This window comes from Belonocnema kinseyi, chromosome 8, assembly GCF_010883055.1.
Source record: "Belonocnema kinseyi isolate 2016_QV_RU_SX_M_011 chromosome 8, B_treatae_v1, whole genome shotgun sequence".
NCBI classification, from domain to species: Eukaryota; Metazoa; Arthropoda; class Insecta; order Hymenoptera; family Cynipidae; genus Belonocnema; species Belonocnema kinseyi.
Genome location: NC_046664.1, coordinates 76,114,783 through 76,133,344, shown reverse-complemented (window position 1 = coordinate 76,133,344; position 18,562 = coordinate 76,114,783). Strand labels below are relative to the sequence as shown.

The window sequence follows — 18,562 nt, the reverse complement described above, 5'->3', positions numbered from 1 at the left end:
CGCACGAATATTTTATAATTTCGAATCGAAACCGCGCATTCTATGGAAGCGACGGTGCTGTTCCTAGCGGATGGAATGCAAATTTATGCGATCGTTACAACAAAATTCTTGAAGTTACCGACGGAACGCTTATTAACTGCTACAAAAAGAAGATGCACTTGAAGACGCCTTCGGCCCATGTAAATGACAGGTATTTTATTTTTTAAAGTTTTTAACGCTACAAGAAAAAGTATTGCGATTACTCCGTGAGTTTCTAATGCAAATTTTAACGTAGAATCCGAATTTCAAGAATTTAAGAGTTGATTTTGCTGTTTTTTTTTTTTTTTTTTTATTTTTTTAAAAAGGAAACGAATAGGGACCCAAATCTATTCACAAAATCCTTTAAAGATCTGAGTACACATATCAAAATAGGAAATGTTTACGAAACGACTATACCATGAGCTCAGTGTTGATCGATACTATCCAGCCAGCGCTATCGACACCATATTGGCTACAGCTGCTCTCTTGCACCTCTTCTAAAATCGCCGAAATCCGTCGAAGTGTTTGCGCATCGCATTTCGCGCACGCCCTTCTGACAGTACAAGTTGAATTTCAGAGCGCGTGAATGAAAATCATCGTAAACTCAACATACCTGTCAGTTAATCATCATATTATTCGTATGTCAGATAGCAGGGTCTGCGAATATTCCATTAAAATTAATTTTTTTAAGTTAAAAAGCTTTTTTACTTTAAAAAATTAATTTTAAGGGAATATTTGAAAGGATTTAAGAAAAATTAAAAAATTGTTCAACAAGAATCTCGAAGCTTGAAATGTCTATTTTTTTAAATTTTGAGGATTTAAAATTTTGTTTATAATTTAATTAGAAGCTTCGAAACAATTTCAAAATTCACTTAAAATTTAAAAAGATTGCATAAAATTAAAAATCAAAAGTACATTTTTGAAGATTTCGAGATAAAATTCGGAGGCACTTAAAGATATCAAAAAATAAAATTTAATGAATATTTAGGAACATTTCAAAGAATTCCAAAGGATTCGAAATTTTTATAATCTAAATAGTCAAATAGTTATTCAAATAATAAATAAATAATAATTAACAAGATAAAAAATATCTTCATTAAATTTAATTACCTTATTTTATATAATTATTAAAACAAATTTGTATTGTTTATATTCTGGGAATTTTTTATTGGAGAATTTCCCTGTCTTGGTAATTTAAAAAATGAAAGATATTTTGTAATGTCGTCAATTTTCTTTAATCAAGAGTTCCAAAATTCTTTATAAAGAATTTTTTTAATCTAAATTTTATTTTTATCGAGAATTTATGATATTACATTTTTCTGAATTCTTCAGCGAATAAGATTTTCGATAATTAATTCTGGAATATTTCAATGCAATTTTTTTAATTGTTGAAGATTTTTTCACATTTTTGGACAAATTCGAGTGAGAATGAAAAATAATTTACTTTTCAGTCTTCAAAATATTTTTAGGTTTCTTAAAAATCTTAGAAAAATTAAATTTAATTAATTAAAAAAAATGTGATTATGCTTTCATAAAATCTAAGAATCGTTTTAAGTGTTAAAAAAGTTTTTAATTATAAGAAGTGACTCAAAATTTCTATTTTTATATCAAATTATTCGTCCCCTCAAACTGAAAAAAGACGCGCGCGTTGCATGCAATTGATTCCCCAATTTTCAAATCGATGTGGCGCTTTGTGTGAAAATAACTTGGAAAATAAAAAAAGTGACGGTAAGGTAGGAATCTGATCACATCCGATTCATACATTGCCGATATTTTTTTGGTATCATACCAATTTGAGATTTCATCCAAAAATGAAATAGTTAAATTCTAAGTTAAAAAAATTAATAATAAATAATAAAAATCAACCAAAATGATGAATTTTCAACTAAAATTATAAATCTTATACTAGCTTCTGGAATAGATGGAATTTAAACAAAAGAGTTTCACTTTCAACCAAAAAGTTGAATTTTTATCTACAATGATGAATATTCAACTAGAGCACTTGAATTTAAAAAAAAAAGATTATTTTATTAACTTAGTATTAGTTTTCAGACAAAGAGATTAATTCTTTAGACAAAATACACAACGCTTTAACAATATACATGAATTATAATTGGAAAAAATTAATAGTTAAATATTTAGTTAAAAAAATTAATTTTCTATTTAACAAATTTCAACTGAAGAGAAGAATTTTCAACTAAAATTATGCCTGGTAAAAGTTAAATATATTAATTTTAAATCGTAAATATTTTTTTTCAGTGAAAACTTTAACTTTTAAACAAAAAGATGAATTTTCCAACAAGAAGATTAATGTTCACGCAAAAAGATTAATCTCTACAAAAAAAGGATTTTTAACAAAATACGTGATTTTTCAACTAAATTAAATAAATTGTCAATCAGATTTCCAGTTACGAGTGATGAACTAAGAGATGAACTCTCAACTAAAATGTAATTGAATTTTTAACCAAAAAGATCAATTTTCAACTCAAATGATGAATCCTTCCCTAAAATAATTGAATTTTAGGCCTAATTGATGAACTTTTAACCAACAAGATTAATTCTATCAATAAGACGAATTTTCAACTAAAAAATATCATGTTTCAACCAAAAACTGTTTAGTTAAATTTTTAGTTAAGAAAATTTTGGTTAAATCAAAGAGATGAATTTTGTAACTCAAATTATGTAATAGTTATTTGGAATAGTAACGTTTTCAGTTTAAAATATATATAATTTTAAAGAAAATCAATAATAAAAAAAAACTTAAAGTTTCAACTGGAATTGTCGACTGTCGAATTTTTAATCAAAAAGGCAAGTTCGACCAATAAGATTAATGTTCTACCAAAAAGAACGAATTTTTAACAAAAAACATGCATTTTCTACCACATATTTAATTTCTAACCAAAAACGATAAATTTTCAACCATAAATAGAATACTTAAATTTTCAGCTAAAAAAATTAATTCATAAAAAAACTAATTGTCAAGAAAATATTTTAATATGTGTAGTAATATAAAGCTACTTTTAGAAATAAAGAATCATTGTTATTTAATTTTATATTGCAATTAAGAACAAATTAAACACGCTTTTGAAAAAACTCTTGGACTTTAAAACAAATTCACGAACTCTTCCAGGTTTCCAATATAATTCAGTAAACAAAAACGAATTTCTAAAAAAATCTAACAAACTAAAATGATAATTCTTTTTTTTTTAATTTTAACCAAGAAGATTAATTTTTTTGAACCGAAATAGTTGACTTTTCAACAAGGCTGATAGTTTTTGAACCAAACGGTTTCATTTTGAAGCCAGAAAATTTAATTATCTAAAAAATAGTTACATTTTCAACCTGAAAATATGATTTTTTAACTAATATTCAATTTTCCACCAAATAGTTCAACTATCGTGAAAATATTTTTATTTTAAACTAAATAGTTTAAATTTTAACTGAAAATATGATTTTTTAACAAATAAGTTTATTTTCAATTAAATAGTTCTAATTTTTTACCAATTTGTTTAATTTTTATGCCAGGAAGAGTATCTTTCTACAAAACAGTTCAATGTTCAGCCCAAACATATATATTTTCAACTAAAAAAATGGATGTTTAGCAAGAAAAAAATACAGTTGAATTCAGCCAAAAAGACGAATTTTTAATAAAATACTTGAATCCTCAGTCAAATCAGATTCATTTGTAAGAAAATAGTTGCACAAAAGAGATTATTTACACTTTTAGTTGAAAAAATTAATTTCAAACCAAAAAAATAATTTTTTAACAAAATACTTAACTTTTCAACAAAGAAAATGGATTTTTAACGAAATTGATAAATTTAAAAAAATAATACTCAAGAAAGGAGTTTTACATTCAACCCGATATATAAACTCTTAACCAAGAAGATTAATTTTCCAAAAATCGAATAGTCAATTTTTCAACAAATAGTGAAATTTTAATAAAAATACTTTCATTTTTATCCAAATAGTTGAAGTTTTAACCTTGAGGATATTTCGACTAGGAATATTAATTTTTTACAAAAGTTACAAAAAATTAGTTCTTGATCAGAAACTCTCTCTCGCTAGACGATTTTCAAACAAAATATTTGCATTTTCAATCCAAAAAATTACATTTTTAACCAATCAATAGGGTTTTTAACCAAAACGAATTAAAAATATACTACTAGAATTGTGAATCAGACTCAGTTTTATTTGTTCATTAGTTTCCATTTATTCAGTTTTTGTTTAAGCAAAAATCCGAGGAAAAGTGGAAAAAGAGGAATTTTCCTGAAAACAGGGAAAGAAGGAAGATTTTTTTAAGAAATGGGAAAAGAGGGAAATATGGGATAGACTGCGAAGTCTGAAATTTCCGCAACGTTACTTTTACTGAGCCCCCCTCCCCCATCCTCTACATGTTTTCAACTTTATTTTTTGGCGTGACCTCTGCTCTTATCGTTCTCAATTTCTAAATCTACAAAAAATGTAATTTTAAAAGAATTTTAGATTTTTTATTTTCAGAAATTTTGGTATTCGACAAATTTTTCTTCATGCAAATTTCATTTAGCCAATTCTAAAAGAAAGAATCACTTTTTTAAATGTATATGTATAAATAACTAGAATCATAAAAGAATAATTAAATAGGAATATAACCTTCCAATCCGAAGCTTCTGATTAAATTATAAACGAATTTTTAAATCCTGAAAATTTAAAAAAATAGACATTTCAAGCTTCGAGATTTTTTTTTCGAACAATTTTTTAATTTTTCTAAAATCCTTTCAAATATTCCCTTAAAATTAATTTTTCAAAGTAAAAAAGCTTTTTAACTTTTTTTTGTAATACTAAGAAATTTTTTATTCTCTTAAAACAAATTAAAATTTTTTTAAATTTATACAAAACTTCTAAACCATAATAAGAGTCTTAAAAACTGCGTTTTTTTTCTGAAAAAAAATTTTCAATCCCGTAACATATTTTAAAAATGCTTTAAAATCTTTAAAATTATTTTTTTTTACAGTTTCGGAAAAGCGTTAAAACATTTTAAAATTATTTTCAGTTTTGCGGGAGAATTTAGAAAAAAAAAATTCTGAAACTTGTTGGAATGTTTTAAAATCTTTTTAAATATTCTGTTAAAACAAAATTTTTTTACAGAAAATGGTTAATTTGTTGAAATTTCTAATTGCTTCTGAATTTCTTCGAAAATATTCTAAGTTGTCTTACCATTTAAAGGAACTCGATTTTCCGTATTTTTTTTTTTTTAATTACGCAAAAGTAAAAAAAAAATTTTTAGATAGTTAAAGATAGTTTGATAGTTTTTAGATTTCTTTTGAAATATTACAAAACCATTTTAAGCTTTTCGAGGAATCTAAAGAAAATTTTTGAATTATCTTCAAACTTTCAAAAATTCTTAAAAACATTTTAATAAAAAAATTTCCAACAAATTTAAAAACATTCAAAACATTTTTTTGATTAAAATTTTCAAAGTTCTTTTTTGACAATTTTGAAAATCTCTTGGAATTTTTTGAAATCTTTTTCAATATTCTGTTTAAACAAATTTTCTTATAACAGAAAATCATTTTTGATTTTTCGCGAAATCAAAAAGAAAAAATTTATTCTCTTGAAACCTTTCAAAATGCTTAAAAATCTTCTCAGTGTTTTCTTAGAACCCTAAAAAATAAACAAACATTTTTAAAAATATTTTCGAGTTTCAAATGATTTTTTAATTTCTTCAACATTTCTACGCGTTTCAAATGTCTTTTAAAATGATTCCATGTTTCCTACATTTTTTTTAAATTCCGCAAATTTAAAGAAAATTCTTTAAATCTTTCAAATTCTCTTTTAACACTTTTGGAAATGTTTAGAAATGTTTTAAAATCATTTTTAATTCATCTGCAAATTTGAAGACAAATTTGTTATTCTCTTTATAAGAATTTTTGATTAATCTTAAAATTTTTAAACAACTTCAAAATATCTTTTAAAATTAATCAAATTTTTCCAACAATTTTAAACAAAATTTACTTGTTTTCTAATAGACAGTAACATTTTCCATGCTTTTTTAAAAATATTCTATTAAAATAAAAAATTTTAAGAAAAAAATCATGCAAACTTCTCAAGAAATCTGAGACATATATTTTTTTTATTCTCTTCAAACCTTTCAAAATTTTAAAATAGCTTTTTAATTTTTTGTTCGAAAGGTTGGCAAATTCAAATTTTGTTTAAAATTTTTCAAAGCTTTTCAAAGTTTAAAATGAATTCTAGTTTTGAAATTTTTCAAATACTTTTAATTCGAAATTATTAATTATTTTTTCAAGAATGTTTAAATTTCATTTTACTAGGAACTTTTGGAATTCCAGAAGGAATGTATTTTCCCCAGCCAGTTTATTTAAAATTTCTGCTAGATAAATCTCGCATATTGTCGCCTTGTGTTGAATTTCCGAAACCAAATATTCCATCCTGGATGTTTCAAAGCCTAATTCCTACCGCAAGAATAATTGAAAAAAATTCTATTCAAAAGAACCGCCATTTTTGCTCGCAGCTCCCAAACCACAATGCGCATGCGTCAATGCAGCAGGCTCATTGGATGTGGACCTCGCACTTATTTGAAATGATTGAATATGCAAATGAATTGTTTACTATATATCATCATTTTAAATTATGAAAATATATCATGACGTATTTCAAATTTATATTTGTGAGAAAAATTTATGTCTTACTTTAGATTTAAAAAGAATTATTTATTATCAAGGAGTATAGTGAAATTATTTGATTTACTTTTTACTATAAAAAACTATTTTCTGTCCTGAAAATTAATTCAAATAATTCTAGAATAATTGTCTATCAGAAAAAATTGATTTATACATTCAATAATTATTAAAAAGTGCGCTATTCACAACCAATGAAACGGCCGACACAACGCATGCGTAATTTAGTTGAGAAGAAGAATTCGAACATCCTGGAAGTTTTGAAAAACTGGAAAAGGTTCAAAGAATGTAATATTGGCACTTTTCAAAAAATATTACATACTAAAATACAGAATGTGTAAGAGTATTACAAATTTTTGACCTGGAGAAGGAAATACTTTGTCTGAAGGCTTGGAAAAAAAATTTGTACACATTGTGGAGGTTATGTTGTGACATTTTTTCTCGTTTTTCGTGCGTTTAAGGGCGCACAAACTATAATAATTACGTTTGGAGGATCTCAGGAGAAGAGTTCACATAATTTAAATGTAAGTACTAACTGTAAACAATTGATTCAGTCAAGTAGAAAAAATATGTTAAAAACTATATTTTTCATAATAAACCTAAAACAGTCTTTTCTACCATTTTAAAAATGTTAAAAAATAATTAATGATGATCAATAAAATTTAATTACTGTTAATTCTTTCTCTTTAAGGATAACCAACTCTCATATTTTGATTCAGGGCATTTAACAATTCGATATTTTACTTGAGGAAAATTTTCTAACCTCAAAATATAGAATCGGTCAATATTTTTGTTTTTTAGTTTTTTTACGAAAAGTGGACAAATTAACCAAGTTTAATATTAATTTTTAATTATTTATTTATTTTGAATAATATCATATTCATTTCTGTTGTCGAAAAATCTACAATTTTGTTAAAAAGTCATCTTTTTTAGTAAAAAAAAAACAATTTGGTTGAAAATGAACTTTTTTGTCCTCAGCTCATAATTTGAATGAAAACTCAACTTTTTTGTTCGTAATTGAATGATTTTTTGTTTGATTTCACAAAGGAAAAATCTATCTTGATTGAAAATTCAATATTTTTAATAAAAATTTGATCTTTTTCAACTATTTTCGACGAGAATCAATCTTTTTTTTTTCTAAATAAAAATTTAATTATTAGTTTGTAAATCGAACTGCTTTGTTAAAAATTTATTCTTATCTCTGAAGATTCATCATTTTAGTTGGACATTTATCTGTGTTGTTAAAAGCTAAACTATTTTCTTAAAAATTAATTTTTAGTCTGGAAAATTAATTTTTCAATTTGAAAATTAAACATTTTTATTAAAAACGCATCACTTTGAATCGAAACTTGAATTTTTTTATATGGAAAATAATTTTTTGATTTGAAAATTAAACTTTGATTTTTGGTTAAAAGGTGATATTTTTTAGTGAAAAATCTAACTGTTTGGTTAAAAATTCATCTGATTACAAATTTTATTATTTGGTGGAAAATTTAACTATTTTATTGAAAATTCAACTATTTTGTTTGAAAGTTCAACTATTTTTTTTAGAAAATTCAACTATTTTGTTAAAAATGAACTTTTTTTATAATTAATATTTTTGGATTAAAAGTAAACTTTTTTGTACAAAATGGAACAATTTCTTTTGTTTTTTTTTATGTCGAAAATTTCTCGTCACTAAAAATTCAACATTTTTATTAAAAATTCATCATTTTCAATATAAATTTGATCTTTTTTTGACTGTTTTCGTCGAGAATCAATCTTTTTTTTTTTATTAAAAATTTCAACTACAAGATTGAAATTCGAACTAATTTGTTAAAAATTTATTCTTTCCTCTGAAGATTTGTCATTTTAGTAGAAAATTTATCTCCTCGGTTACAAATTTTACTTTTTTTAAATTAAAAATTCACTTTTTTCGGGAAAATAATTTTTTAATTGAAAATTAAACTTCCATTTAAAAAAAACAATTAAATTCATCAGTATGGTTGAAAATAAACTTTTTTGGCCTCAACTTATATTTTCGAGTTGAAAAGTCAACTTTTTTGTACAAAATTCAAAGATTTAAAAACATTTTTTTTGTGAAAAATCTCTCGTGATTGAAAATTCAACTTTTTTTTTGAAAATTCATCATTTTGAAAAAAAAAATAAATCTTTTTGCAACTTTTTCCGTCGAGAATCAATATTTTTTATTAACAATTAAACTACTAATTTCAGACTCAAATTACTTTGTTAAAAATGTATTCTTTTCTCTTCAGAATTATCATTTTAGTTGAAAATTTATCTCTTTGTTTACAAATTTAACGATTTTGCTAAAAATTCATTTTTGGCCTGGAAAATTAATTTTTAAATTAAAAATTGTACTTCCATTTTTGGTTAAAAAATTATCTTCTTTATTTCGAAATGTAATTTTTTGGTTGAGAATTCATCTATTATGGTTACAAAATTTATTATTTAGTGGAAATTTAAACTATTTTATTAAAAATTCAACTTTTTTGGTAGTAAATGCTTTTGAATAGAAGTTTGATCTTTTTTTAACTGTTTTCCTTGAAAATCTATATTTTTTTTATTAAAAATTCAACTACAAGATTGAAACTCGAACTAATTTGTTAAAAATGTTTTCTTTTCTCTGAAGATTTAGATCTTTGTGGTTAAAAGATTAACTATTTTATAAAAAACTTATTTTTTTATTGGGAAAATTAATTTTTTTTATTTCAAAATTAAACTTGCATTTTTATCTTCAAAAATATATTTTTTAGTTGGAAATGTAACTGTTTGATTAAGATTTCATCTGTTTTATGGTTACAATTTTTATTATTTGGTGGAAATTTTAACTATTTTATTGAAAATTCAACTATTTTTGTAGGAAATTCAACTATTTTGTTGATAATTTATATTTTTGGGTTTAAAATCACCTTTTTTATATAAAATTGAACAATTTTTTTGAAGAACAAATTTCACTTCACTTAAAATTCAAAATTTTTTTAAAAAACACATCACTTTAAATAGAAATTTGATCTTTTTTCAACTGTTTTCGTCGAGAATAAATATTTTTAATTAGCTATTTTGTCAAAAATTAATTTATTGCTAGGAAAATTAATTTTTAAATTGAAATTTGAATTTCTATTTTTTTGTTAAAAATTATCCTCTTCAGTTGGAAATGTAACTTTCTCGTTAATAATTCATCCGTGTCATGGTTACAAATTTTATTATTTTGTGAAAATTTTAATTATTTTATTTAAAATTCAACTATTTTGTTGAAAATGAACTTTCTTATTGACACTTCATATTCTTAGGTTAAAAATCATCTTTTTTGTACAAAATTAAAAAAAAAAACGAGTACAAAATCTCACGCCAGTAGAAATTCAATATTTAAAAAAAGGCACAATTTTTAATACAAATTCGATCTGTTTTTTAACTGTTTTCGTCGAGAATCAATCCTTTTTTTATTAAAAATTAAGCTACATTATTGAAACTCGAACTAATTTGTTAAACTATTCTCTTAAAAACTCATTTTTTTGTTTGGAAAAATTTATTTTTTAAATTGAACAATGAACTATTCCATTTTTGGTTGAAAATTATAGTTTGTTAGTTGGAAATGTTTTGATTTATAATAAAAATGCTTATTAATTGAAATAATAAATACCAATGCATCAATGAATTTTAAAATTTAATTATTTTCTTGAGAATTCATTTATTTGAGCGAAAAATAAATTAAAAATTTTACTAATTTGTTAAACAAAATTTTTAATTCGCTTTTTCAAGTGCAAAATGGATTTCTGTGATTAAAAATTAAACTATAACATTTTTGGTTAAAAAATATTTTTTTTTTGGGTTGGAAAGTTAACTATTTTGTTTTAAATTCAATTATGGTGGTATATAAATCTTATATTTTGTTATCAAAGAACTGATTTGTTCAAAATTAATATTTTCAGGTTTGATTTAACTCTTTCTATTTTAAAATTATTAAATTAAATTTTTGTGCGGAAATTTATTTATTTTTTTAATTGAAAATTAAACTATTAAATTTTTTCTTGAAAATTGAACTTTTATAGTTAAATCTATCTCTGTGATTAAAAATGTAACTTTTTGGTTAAAAATAATTTTTTTTATGTCGAAAATTAATATCTGAAATGGAAAATTAAACTATTCCATTTTTAGTTAAAAACCAATTTTTTCAACTGAAAATTTAACTATTCCATTTTTGGTTGAAAATTTATCGTTTTTAGTTCAAAATTAAGTTATTTGGTGAAAAAGTAACTTCTTTGTTGGAAATTTATATTTTCGGTTTTGATTTTACTGTTTTTGACTTGAAATAAAAATATTTTTTGTGGAAGTTTGAACTATTTTATCGAAAATTCAACTATTTTGTTGAAAATTAACTTGTTTGTTGTGAATTAATATTTTTGGGTTAAAAATCAACTTTTTTTATACAAAATTGGAAGACTTTTAAATATTTTTTGAGTGAAAGATCTCTTGTGATTGAAAATTCAACTTCTTTTTTAATTCATTATTTTGAATGGAAATTAGAATTTTTTTCAACTTTTGCCGTCGATAATAATTTTTTTAAATTAAACTATTGAATTTTTGGTGGATAATTTATTTTTTGTATTGAAAATTCATCTATCTATTTTCTATTAAAAATCGATCGTTTTGAGTTAAAGATTCAACTATTGGGTGAAAAAGTAACTTCTTCCTTAAAAATTTATATTTTCTCCTAAAACTCGAATTGCTTTGTTAAAAATTCATTCTTTATTGTAAAAGATTCAAATTTTAATAAAAAATTCATCTATTTGGTTGAGAATTCAACTATTTGTTGAAAAATATTTTTTTATGCTCAAAATAATGTTTTTTTAAATAAAAAATTTAACAATTTAATTTTTGGTGGATAATTGATTTTTCAGTTGAAAATTCTTATGGTTTTTTGCAAATTCGTTTTTTTAGTAAAAAATTAATCTTCTCGATTGAAAAGTTATCTTTTTAGGTAAAAATAAAATTATTTTGTTGAACAATCAACTTTTTTTGTTAAAAATGATCGTATTGGTTTGAAATTTGGTCTTTTTGGCGTGAAAAATAAACTATTTTGGTGAAAAATTCAATATATTTGAAATAAAATAATAAATAAGAATACTTTTTAAAATTCACTCTTAATATAAGAAAGCTTTCTATTATTTTTATACAGACTAAACCGTTTTTGAGACTGAAGAATTTTTTTCCTCTAAAAACATAATTTTTTTTCTCGGAAAAGATGCAAGATATTTTTTTTGTGTATAATTTTTTTAGTCGTGGATACTTTCATCTTAAAATAATTTTAAACCTTAAATGGTTTCCGAGAAAAATTCGAATTTATGAGAAAATTAAAATCTATTAGAAACAAAATTGATGAAATGAAAGTTCGAAACATTTGTGTTTAAAAATTAAAAATATAAAGTTTAAATCCCATTCCTTTTCAGCAAATATGGCATCAAAAGATTCCATAGAAATGGATCAGGAACTCGCGAAACGGCTTTTCACTGAAGGAGCTACTGTAGTTCTTTTAGACGTGCCTAAAGGCACGGACTTTGGAATTGATATAAAATCCTGGAATACTGGAGAGAATTTCAAGGGAATTAAAATGATACCTCCTGGATTTCATTACGTCCATTACAGGTAGATTTTCAATTAATTTTCCAATATTTTCAGTGATTTTTTAATCAAAATTTAATTTAAAACTGAAACTGGCCCTTCTGCTATTTTTAAATTCGAAATATAAATGTAATTTTATTGGCTCGGAAACCAAGAAATGATTGGGAACTTTATTGGCCGCGAAAAAACCGAAAATTTAATTTAAATCCTGAGAATTTTCCTATTTTCCATTGTAAGGAAAACCTGTAAATTTCAAGGAATTTTTGTTTAAGTTAAGGCAATTTTTCGAAATCTTAATTAATTTTTTTTCTTACAATATTTTATTTTTTATTGAAAATTGATCGGTTTTAGTTGAAAATTTAAGTATCTAAATTGGAAATTCATGTATTTTGTTAAAAATTTTGTCTTGGGTTTAATTCCTTTTTTTTATTTAAAAATTTTGAAATATCGAGTAATAATTTGTTTCAAGATTCATCTTTTTGAAATGAAGATTCCTTGGGTCAAAAATGAGATACTTTGTTGAAAATTCTTCTTTTATTTATTTGAAAATTAATCTTTTTCACTGAAAATTGAAGTATTCCAGTTGCCACCTTACTGTTTTGTTAAAAATTTGTTTTTTGTTTTCTTTATTGTAGAAAATTATTTTTTTTTCACTGGAAATATAACGATTGAATATTTGATTGAAAATTATCTTTTTTAGTTAAAAATGTTGTATTTTTTGGTCGAAATAACTATTTCATTTGACGATTTTAGTTAAAAATTCACAACTTTCTTTGAAAATGTGACTCATATAAAAAAATAGTTTTCTTTTTATTTGCAAATTAGTTTTATTTACCAAAAAATTAAACTGTTGTAATTGAAAATTACATACTTTTAGTTAAAAATTTATATCTTTAGTTGAACATTAATTTTTACCTGAAAATTTAACTATAAAAATTTATCTTATCAATTGAAAATTTATCGTTTTTGTTTAAAATTCAACTATTTCATTTTTTTATTATATGGATTTCACTAAAAAATATATATTAAATAATTTGTTTAAAAATTAATCGTATTTAAAATCAACTTTTTTGCTTAAAATCATTTTAGTAATTAATTCAAATAATTTTTTAACTGAAAATTTAACTTCTATTTGGTTGAAAATTATTTTTTTATTATGTCGATAATAATGTTTTTAAATTAAAAATAAAACTTGAATTTTTTGTGGATAATTGATTTTTTTAGTTGAAAATTCAACCATTTTATTTTTTATTGAAAATTGATCGTTTTGAGTCAAAAATTCAACTATTAGGTGAAAAAGTAACTTCTTTGTTAAAAATTGCATTTCTGAAAATTAAAAAAAAAGCATTATTTATTTTTTATTTTAGTTAAAAATTATTTTTTTTTTGCTTGAAAATGTTAACTGAAAATTCATCTCTGATATAAAATGTAATTGCTTTGTTAAAAATCAATTGTTTCAACTAAAAAAAAAAAGAAATATTAAAGCAGAAAATTAAACTATTTTGCTGAAAATACGATTTTTTTAAGAATTTGATTTTTAACAGAAAATTTAAGAATTCTATTTTTTGCTGAAAATGTTCTATTTTTTTTCTCCTTCAAAATTCAACAATCTGGATGATTTTTTTTTAATTGGAGATTTAATTATTTCGTTGAAAATTCACATATTTTGTATTTAAAAAATAGATTTTTGTTTGTAGAAAATTATCTTTTTATTTGCACGTTGGCCTTCTTATTTAAAAATTCTTCTTTTGGATTATAAATTCAGGTATTCCATTAAAATTTCTATCATTCTATTTAAAAATTAATCTTTTAGATTATAAATGATTTTTTGTTGTCGTAGATTAATTATTTCAATTAAAAATTCATTTTTTTTTGGTGGAAATATGAGATATTTTACTGAAAAATTATTTTTCCTTAGGATGAAATTGAATTTTTTGGCCGAAAATTTAATTATTTTGTTGAAAAATCGTTTCATATTCCATAATTTTCATTAAAATTTGGTTGAAAATTGATCTTTTTTAGTTGAAAATTAGTTTTTCTGGTTTAAAATTCAACTATTCCATTTAAAGATTCACAATTTTAGCTGAAAATTCATCACTTTTGTTTGAAAACGTAACTATTTTTTTTTTAAGTTAGTTTTTGTGTAGAAATTAATTAGTTAATGTTCGGAATTCATCTCTTTTGGTTAAATATTTTACTATTTGATTGAAAATTTAATTATTTTGTTGAAAATGAAACTTTTTTGTTATAAAAACTAAAACGCTGTTGAAAATTAATATTTTCGAGTTGAAAATAAGGCTATTTTCTGTTTAAAGTTCATTATTTTCGATTTAAAAGTCTACGATTATATTTTAAATTAAAACTTCAAATTTTTTGTTAAAACTTGTATTCATTGTTTGAAAATTTTAAGCTTAGTTGAAAATTTATCAATTTTATTAAAATTTTATTTTTTTTGGTTTGTAGAAAATTTGTCTTTTTGATTTTTAAAATCTATTTCTTTGGTTAAAAATTCCATCTTTTAATTTAAACATCCAATTTTTTCATTGAAAATTAATTTGTTTTGCATTTTTTGTTGAAAAATCGCCTTTTAGGTTTAAAAATTCAACAATTTGTTTCGAATTTTTTTCTTGACTGACAAATTTTTCGGAATTGATCTCGTTTGGTTAAAAAAATTTACTATTTGATTAAAAATTGAATTATATTTTTGAAAATGCAACTATTTTGTTAAAAAGACATCTTTTTTCATAAAAATATACAATTTTGAAAAAAATTCGTTCGTTTTTGCTTACAAATTATTTCTGTTTTTTACCAAAAATTTAAGTATTTTTTCTCATTTTTAGTAGAAAAATTTCTACTTTTAGTTAAAAATTCAACTTTTTGTATAAAAATTCATCCTTTTTGTTGATAATTTATTTCTTTCTTCAGAAAATGAATTTTTTAAAAAATATTAATTATTTTATAAATTCATCTCTTCGGTAATAATTAATTTTCTTGATTGGAAATTTAACCTTTTTGTAGAAATATTAACTATTATATGTTTCTTTGAATTTTTTGTTAATAAAAAATCAAGTATTTGGTTGAAAAATATTTTTTTGTTGAAATTTAATTTTTTTATCTCAAAATGTAACTATTCTATTAATGGCAGAAAATGCATCGTTTTTAGTTGAAAATTCAACAATTTAGTGGAAAATTAATATTTATTTTTATTCTATTTTTTGTACACATGTTATCCTTTTTAGATAAAAATTCAACTTTTTGGTTAAATTTTCATCTTTCTTAGTTGAAAATTCTTGTATTTTATTAATAATTCATCTTTTTCTGTAGAAAAAGAACATCTTCTTGAAACAAAAATCAAATTTTGTAGTTGAAAATTAAATCTTTGTTTAAATATTTCACTCTTTTCATGAAAATTAATTTTTTTTAACATTTATCGTTTTAGTTTAAAATTTATCTCTTAGGTTTTTAACTATTTTTGGCTGAAAATTAAAATCTTTTTTCCTCGCAATATTAAATATTACATGTTTTTTTGAGGATTCATTTATTTCAAATGAAAATTTAACTGCTTTTCAATAAAAAATTATTTTCTTAAATTGAAGATTCATAATTTTTGTTGAAAATTCAACTCTTTGGTTATAAATATATATTTTTGGTTCGAGAATTTATCTCTTTTATATATAATTATTGGTTGAAAATCTTTTCTTTAAAATTAAAAAAATCAACTTTTAGGTAGAAATTCATCTGGTTGATAATTTTTTTTCAATTAGGATTTTAAGTGAAAATTTAGCTGTTCCGTTTTCGGTTGAAAAGTTATTATTTATGGTTTAAAATTCAACTATTCACTAGTAAATTAATGTTCTTGGAAGTCATTTTTCTTGAGTTGAAATACATTTTTTTTTTCTTGAAAATTTGTCCTTTTGGATTGAGAATTCAAATACTTGGTTGACATTTTTTTTCTCTCTTGATTAATAAATCTTTTTTGTTTGAGAATTCAAATTTTTGATTGAAAGTTGAACTGCTTTATTAAAAATTAATTTTATTGGTTGAATATTAATCTATTTTGTTGGAAAATTATCGTTTCTAGTTGAATATTTAACTGTTTTTTAAAAAATGTAATTATTTTATGGAAAACTCGACAGATTTAATGAAAATGCAACTATTTTGTTGAAAATTTATTTTTATTTTGTTGCAAATTAACATTTTTTTACTGGAAATCTAATTAATTCATCCTTTCTGGTAGAAAATTAATCTTCTTGGTTGAAAAATCAAATTTTTAGCTGAAAAGTCACCTGTTTGGTGGAATATTGAATTCTTAATTTGAAAATTTATTTTTTCTTTATGAAAATTCATTATTTTCATTGAAAATTTAACGATTTTGATGAAAATTCGATTTTTTTGTTTGCTAAGAATTTACTTTCTTACCTGATTAGGTAACCATTTAATTTTGGGTTAAAAATTTATATTTTTGGTTAAAAATTTATATTCTAGGTTGAAAATTGATCTTTTCTAGTTAAAAGTTCATACATTTTATTGAAAATTTTAATTTCTTGGTTAAAAATCCAACTCTTTCGTTGAAATTTGAACTACTTTTTAATAATACATTTTACTAGTTAAAGAATGCATCTTTTGATTGTGATTTTTTCTTTCTTAACTTCAAATTTCAACAAGTAGATAGATAATTTAACTATTTTATTGAAAACCTATGTATTTTGTTAAAAGTTCATCTCTTCGGTTGAAAATTGAAATATTTTGCTTAAAATTCGATTTCTTTGTTTGGTAAGAATTTACTTTCTTGCCTGATTAGGTAACTATTTTATTTTTAATTAAAAATTTACATTCTTGATCGAAAATTGATCTTTTCTAGTTAAAAATTCATATATTTTGTTAAAAATTAATGTTTTTTGTTGAAAATTCATGTATTTTATTGAAACCCTATATTTCTTGGTTAAAAATCCAATTCTTTCGTTGAAATTTGAACTACTTTTTAAAACTACTTTTTAAAACTACTTTTTAAAAATACTTTTTACTAGTTAAAAATTACATCTTTTTGATTGAGATTTTTTTCTTCTTAACTTGAAAATTCAACAAGTAGATAGAAAATGTAACTATTTTATTGAAAACTTATATATTTTGATGAAAATTCATCTCTTTGGTTGAAAATTGAAATATTTTGCTTAAAATTCGATTTCTTTGTTTGCTAAAAATTTACTTTCTTGCCTGATTAGGTAACTATTTAATTTTTGGTTAAAAATGTATATTCTGGATTGAAAATTTACATTCTGGATTAAAAATTGATCTTTTGTAGTTAAAGATTCATATATTTTGTTAAAAATTCATGTATTTAATTGAACTATTTCCTTGATAATTTATATATATTGTTGATAATTTATCCTTTTTGGTAGAAAATTAATCTTCTTGGTTGAAAAATCAACTTTTTAGTTGAAAAGTCAAGTATTTGGTGGAATATTGATTTCTTATATTGAAAATTCATTTCATGTTGTTGAAAATCCATAAATTTAATTAAAAATTCATATTTTTGGTTAAAAATTTATATTCTAGGTTGAAAATTGATCTTTTCTATTTAAAAATTCATGTATTTTGATGAAATTTAATTTTCTTGGTTAAAAATTCAATTCTTTCGTTGAAATTTGAACTACTTTTTAAAAATACATTTTACTCATTAAAAAATAAATCTTTTTCATTGAGATTTTTTCCTTCTTAACTTGAAAATTCAACAAGTAGATGAAAAATTTAACTATTTTATTGAAAACTTATGTATTTTCTTGAAAATTCATCATTTTAATCGAAAATTCATCTCTTTGGTTGAAAATTAAACTATTTTGCTTAAAATTAGGTTTTTGTTTTGTTAAAAATGTACTTTCTTAGCTGAAAATATGACTATTTATTTTTTGATTAAAAAGTATATTCTGGGTTAAAAATTAACATTCTGGATTAGAAATTCATCTTTTCTAGTTAAAAAGTCATGTGTTTTGTCAAAAAATAACGTTTTTCGTTGAAAATTCATGTATTTGATTGAAAAATCAACTTTCTTGGTTAAAAATCCAACTCTTTTTTTATGGATAAACTACTTTAGTAAAAATAGAGTTTATTAATTGAAAAATTCATCTTTTTGGACGAAAATGTATCCTCTATAACTTGAAAACTCAACAGTCAGGTAGAAATTTCAACTATTTTGTTGAAAATTTTTGTATTTTGTTAAAAGTTCATTCTTTCTGGTAGAAAATTAA

At 22.1% G+C, this 18,562-nt stretch overlaps 1 protein-coding gene across 1 annotated transcript in view; it reads left to right on the top strand.

Annotated features, from left to right (window-relative positions):
• The first annotated feature begins 6,936 nt into the window (after positions 1-6,936).
• The window catches only part of LOC117178041 (protein AAR2 homolog), a 37,311-nt gene continuing 25,685 nt past the window's right edge, over positions 6,937-18,562 (top strand). The window contains exons 1-2 of the mRNA XM_033369244.1: positions 6,937-7,219; positions 12,146-12,341. Of these exons, the coding sequence (XP_033225135.1) occupies positions 12,151-12,341 (191 nt within the window). The 5' untranslated portion in view covers positions 6,937-7,219; positions 12,146-12,150. The remainder of the gene's footprint in view (positions 7,220-12,145; positions 12,342-18,562) is intronic.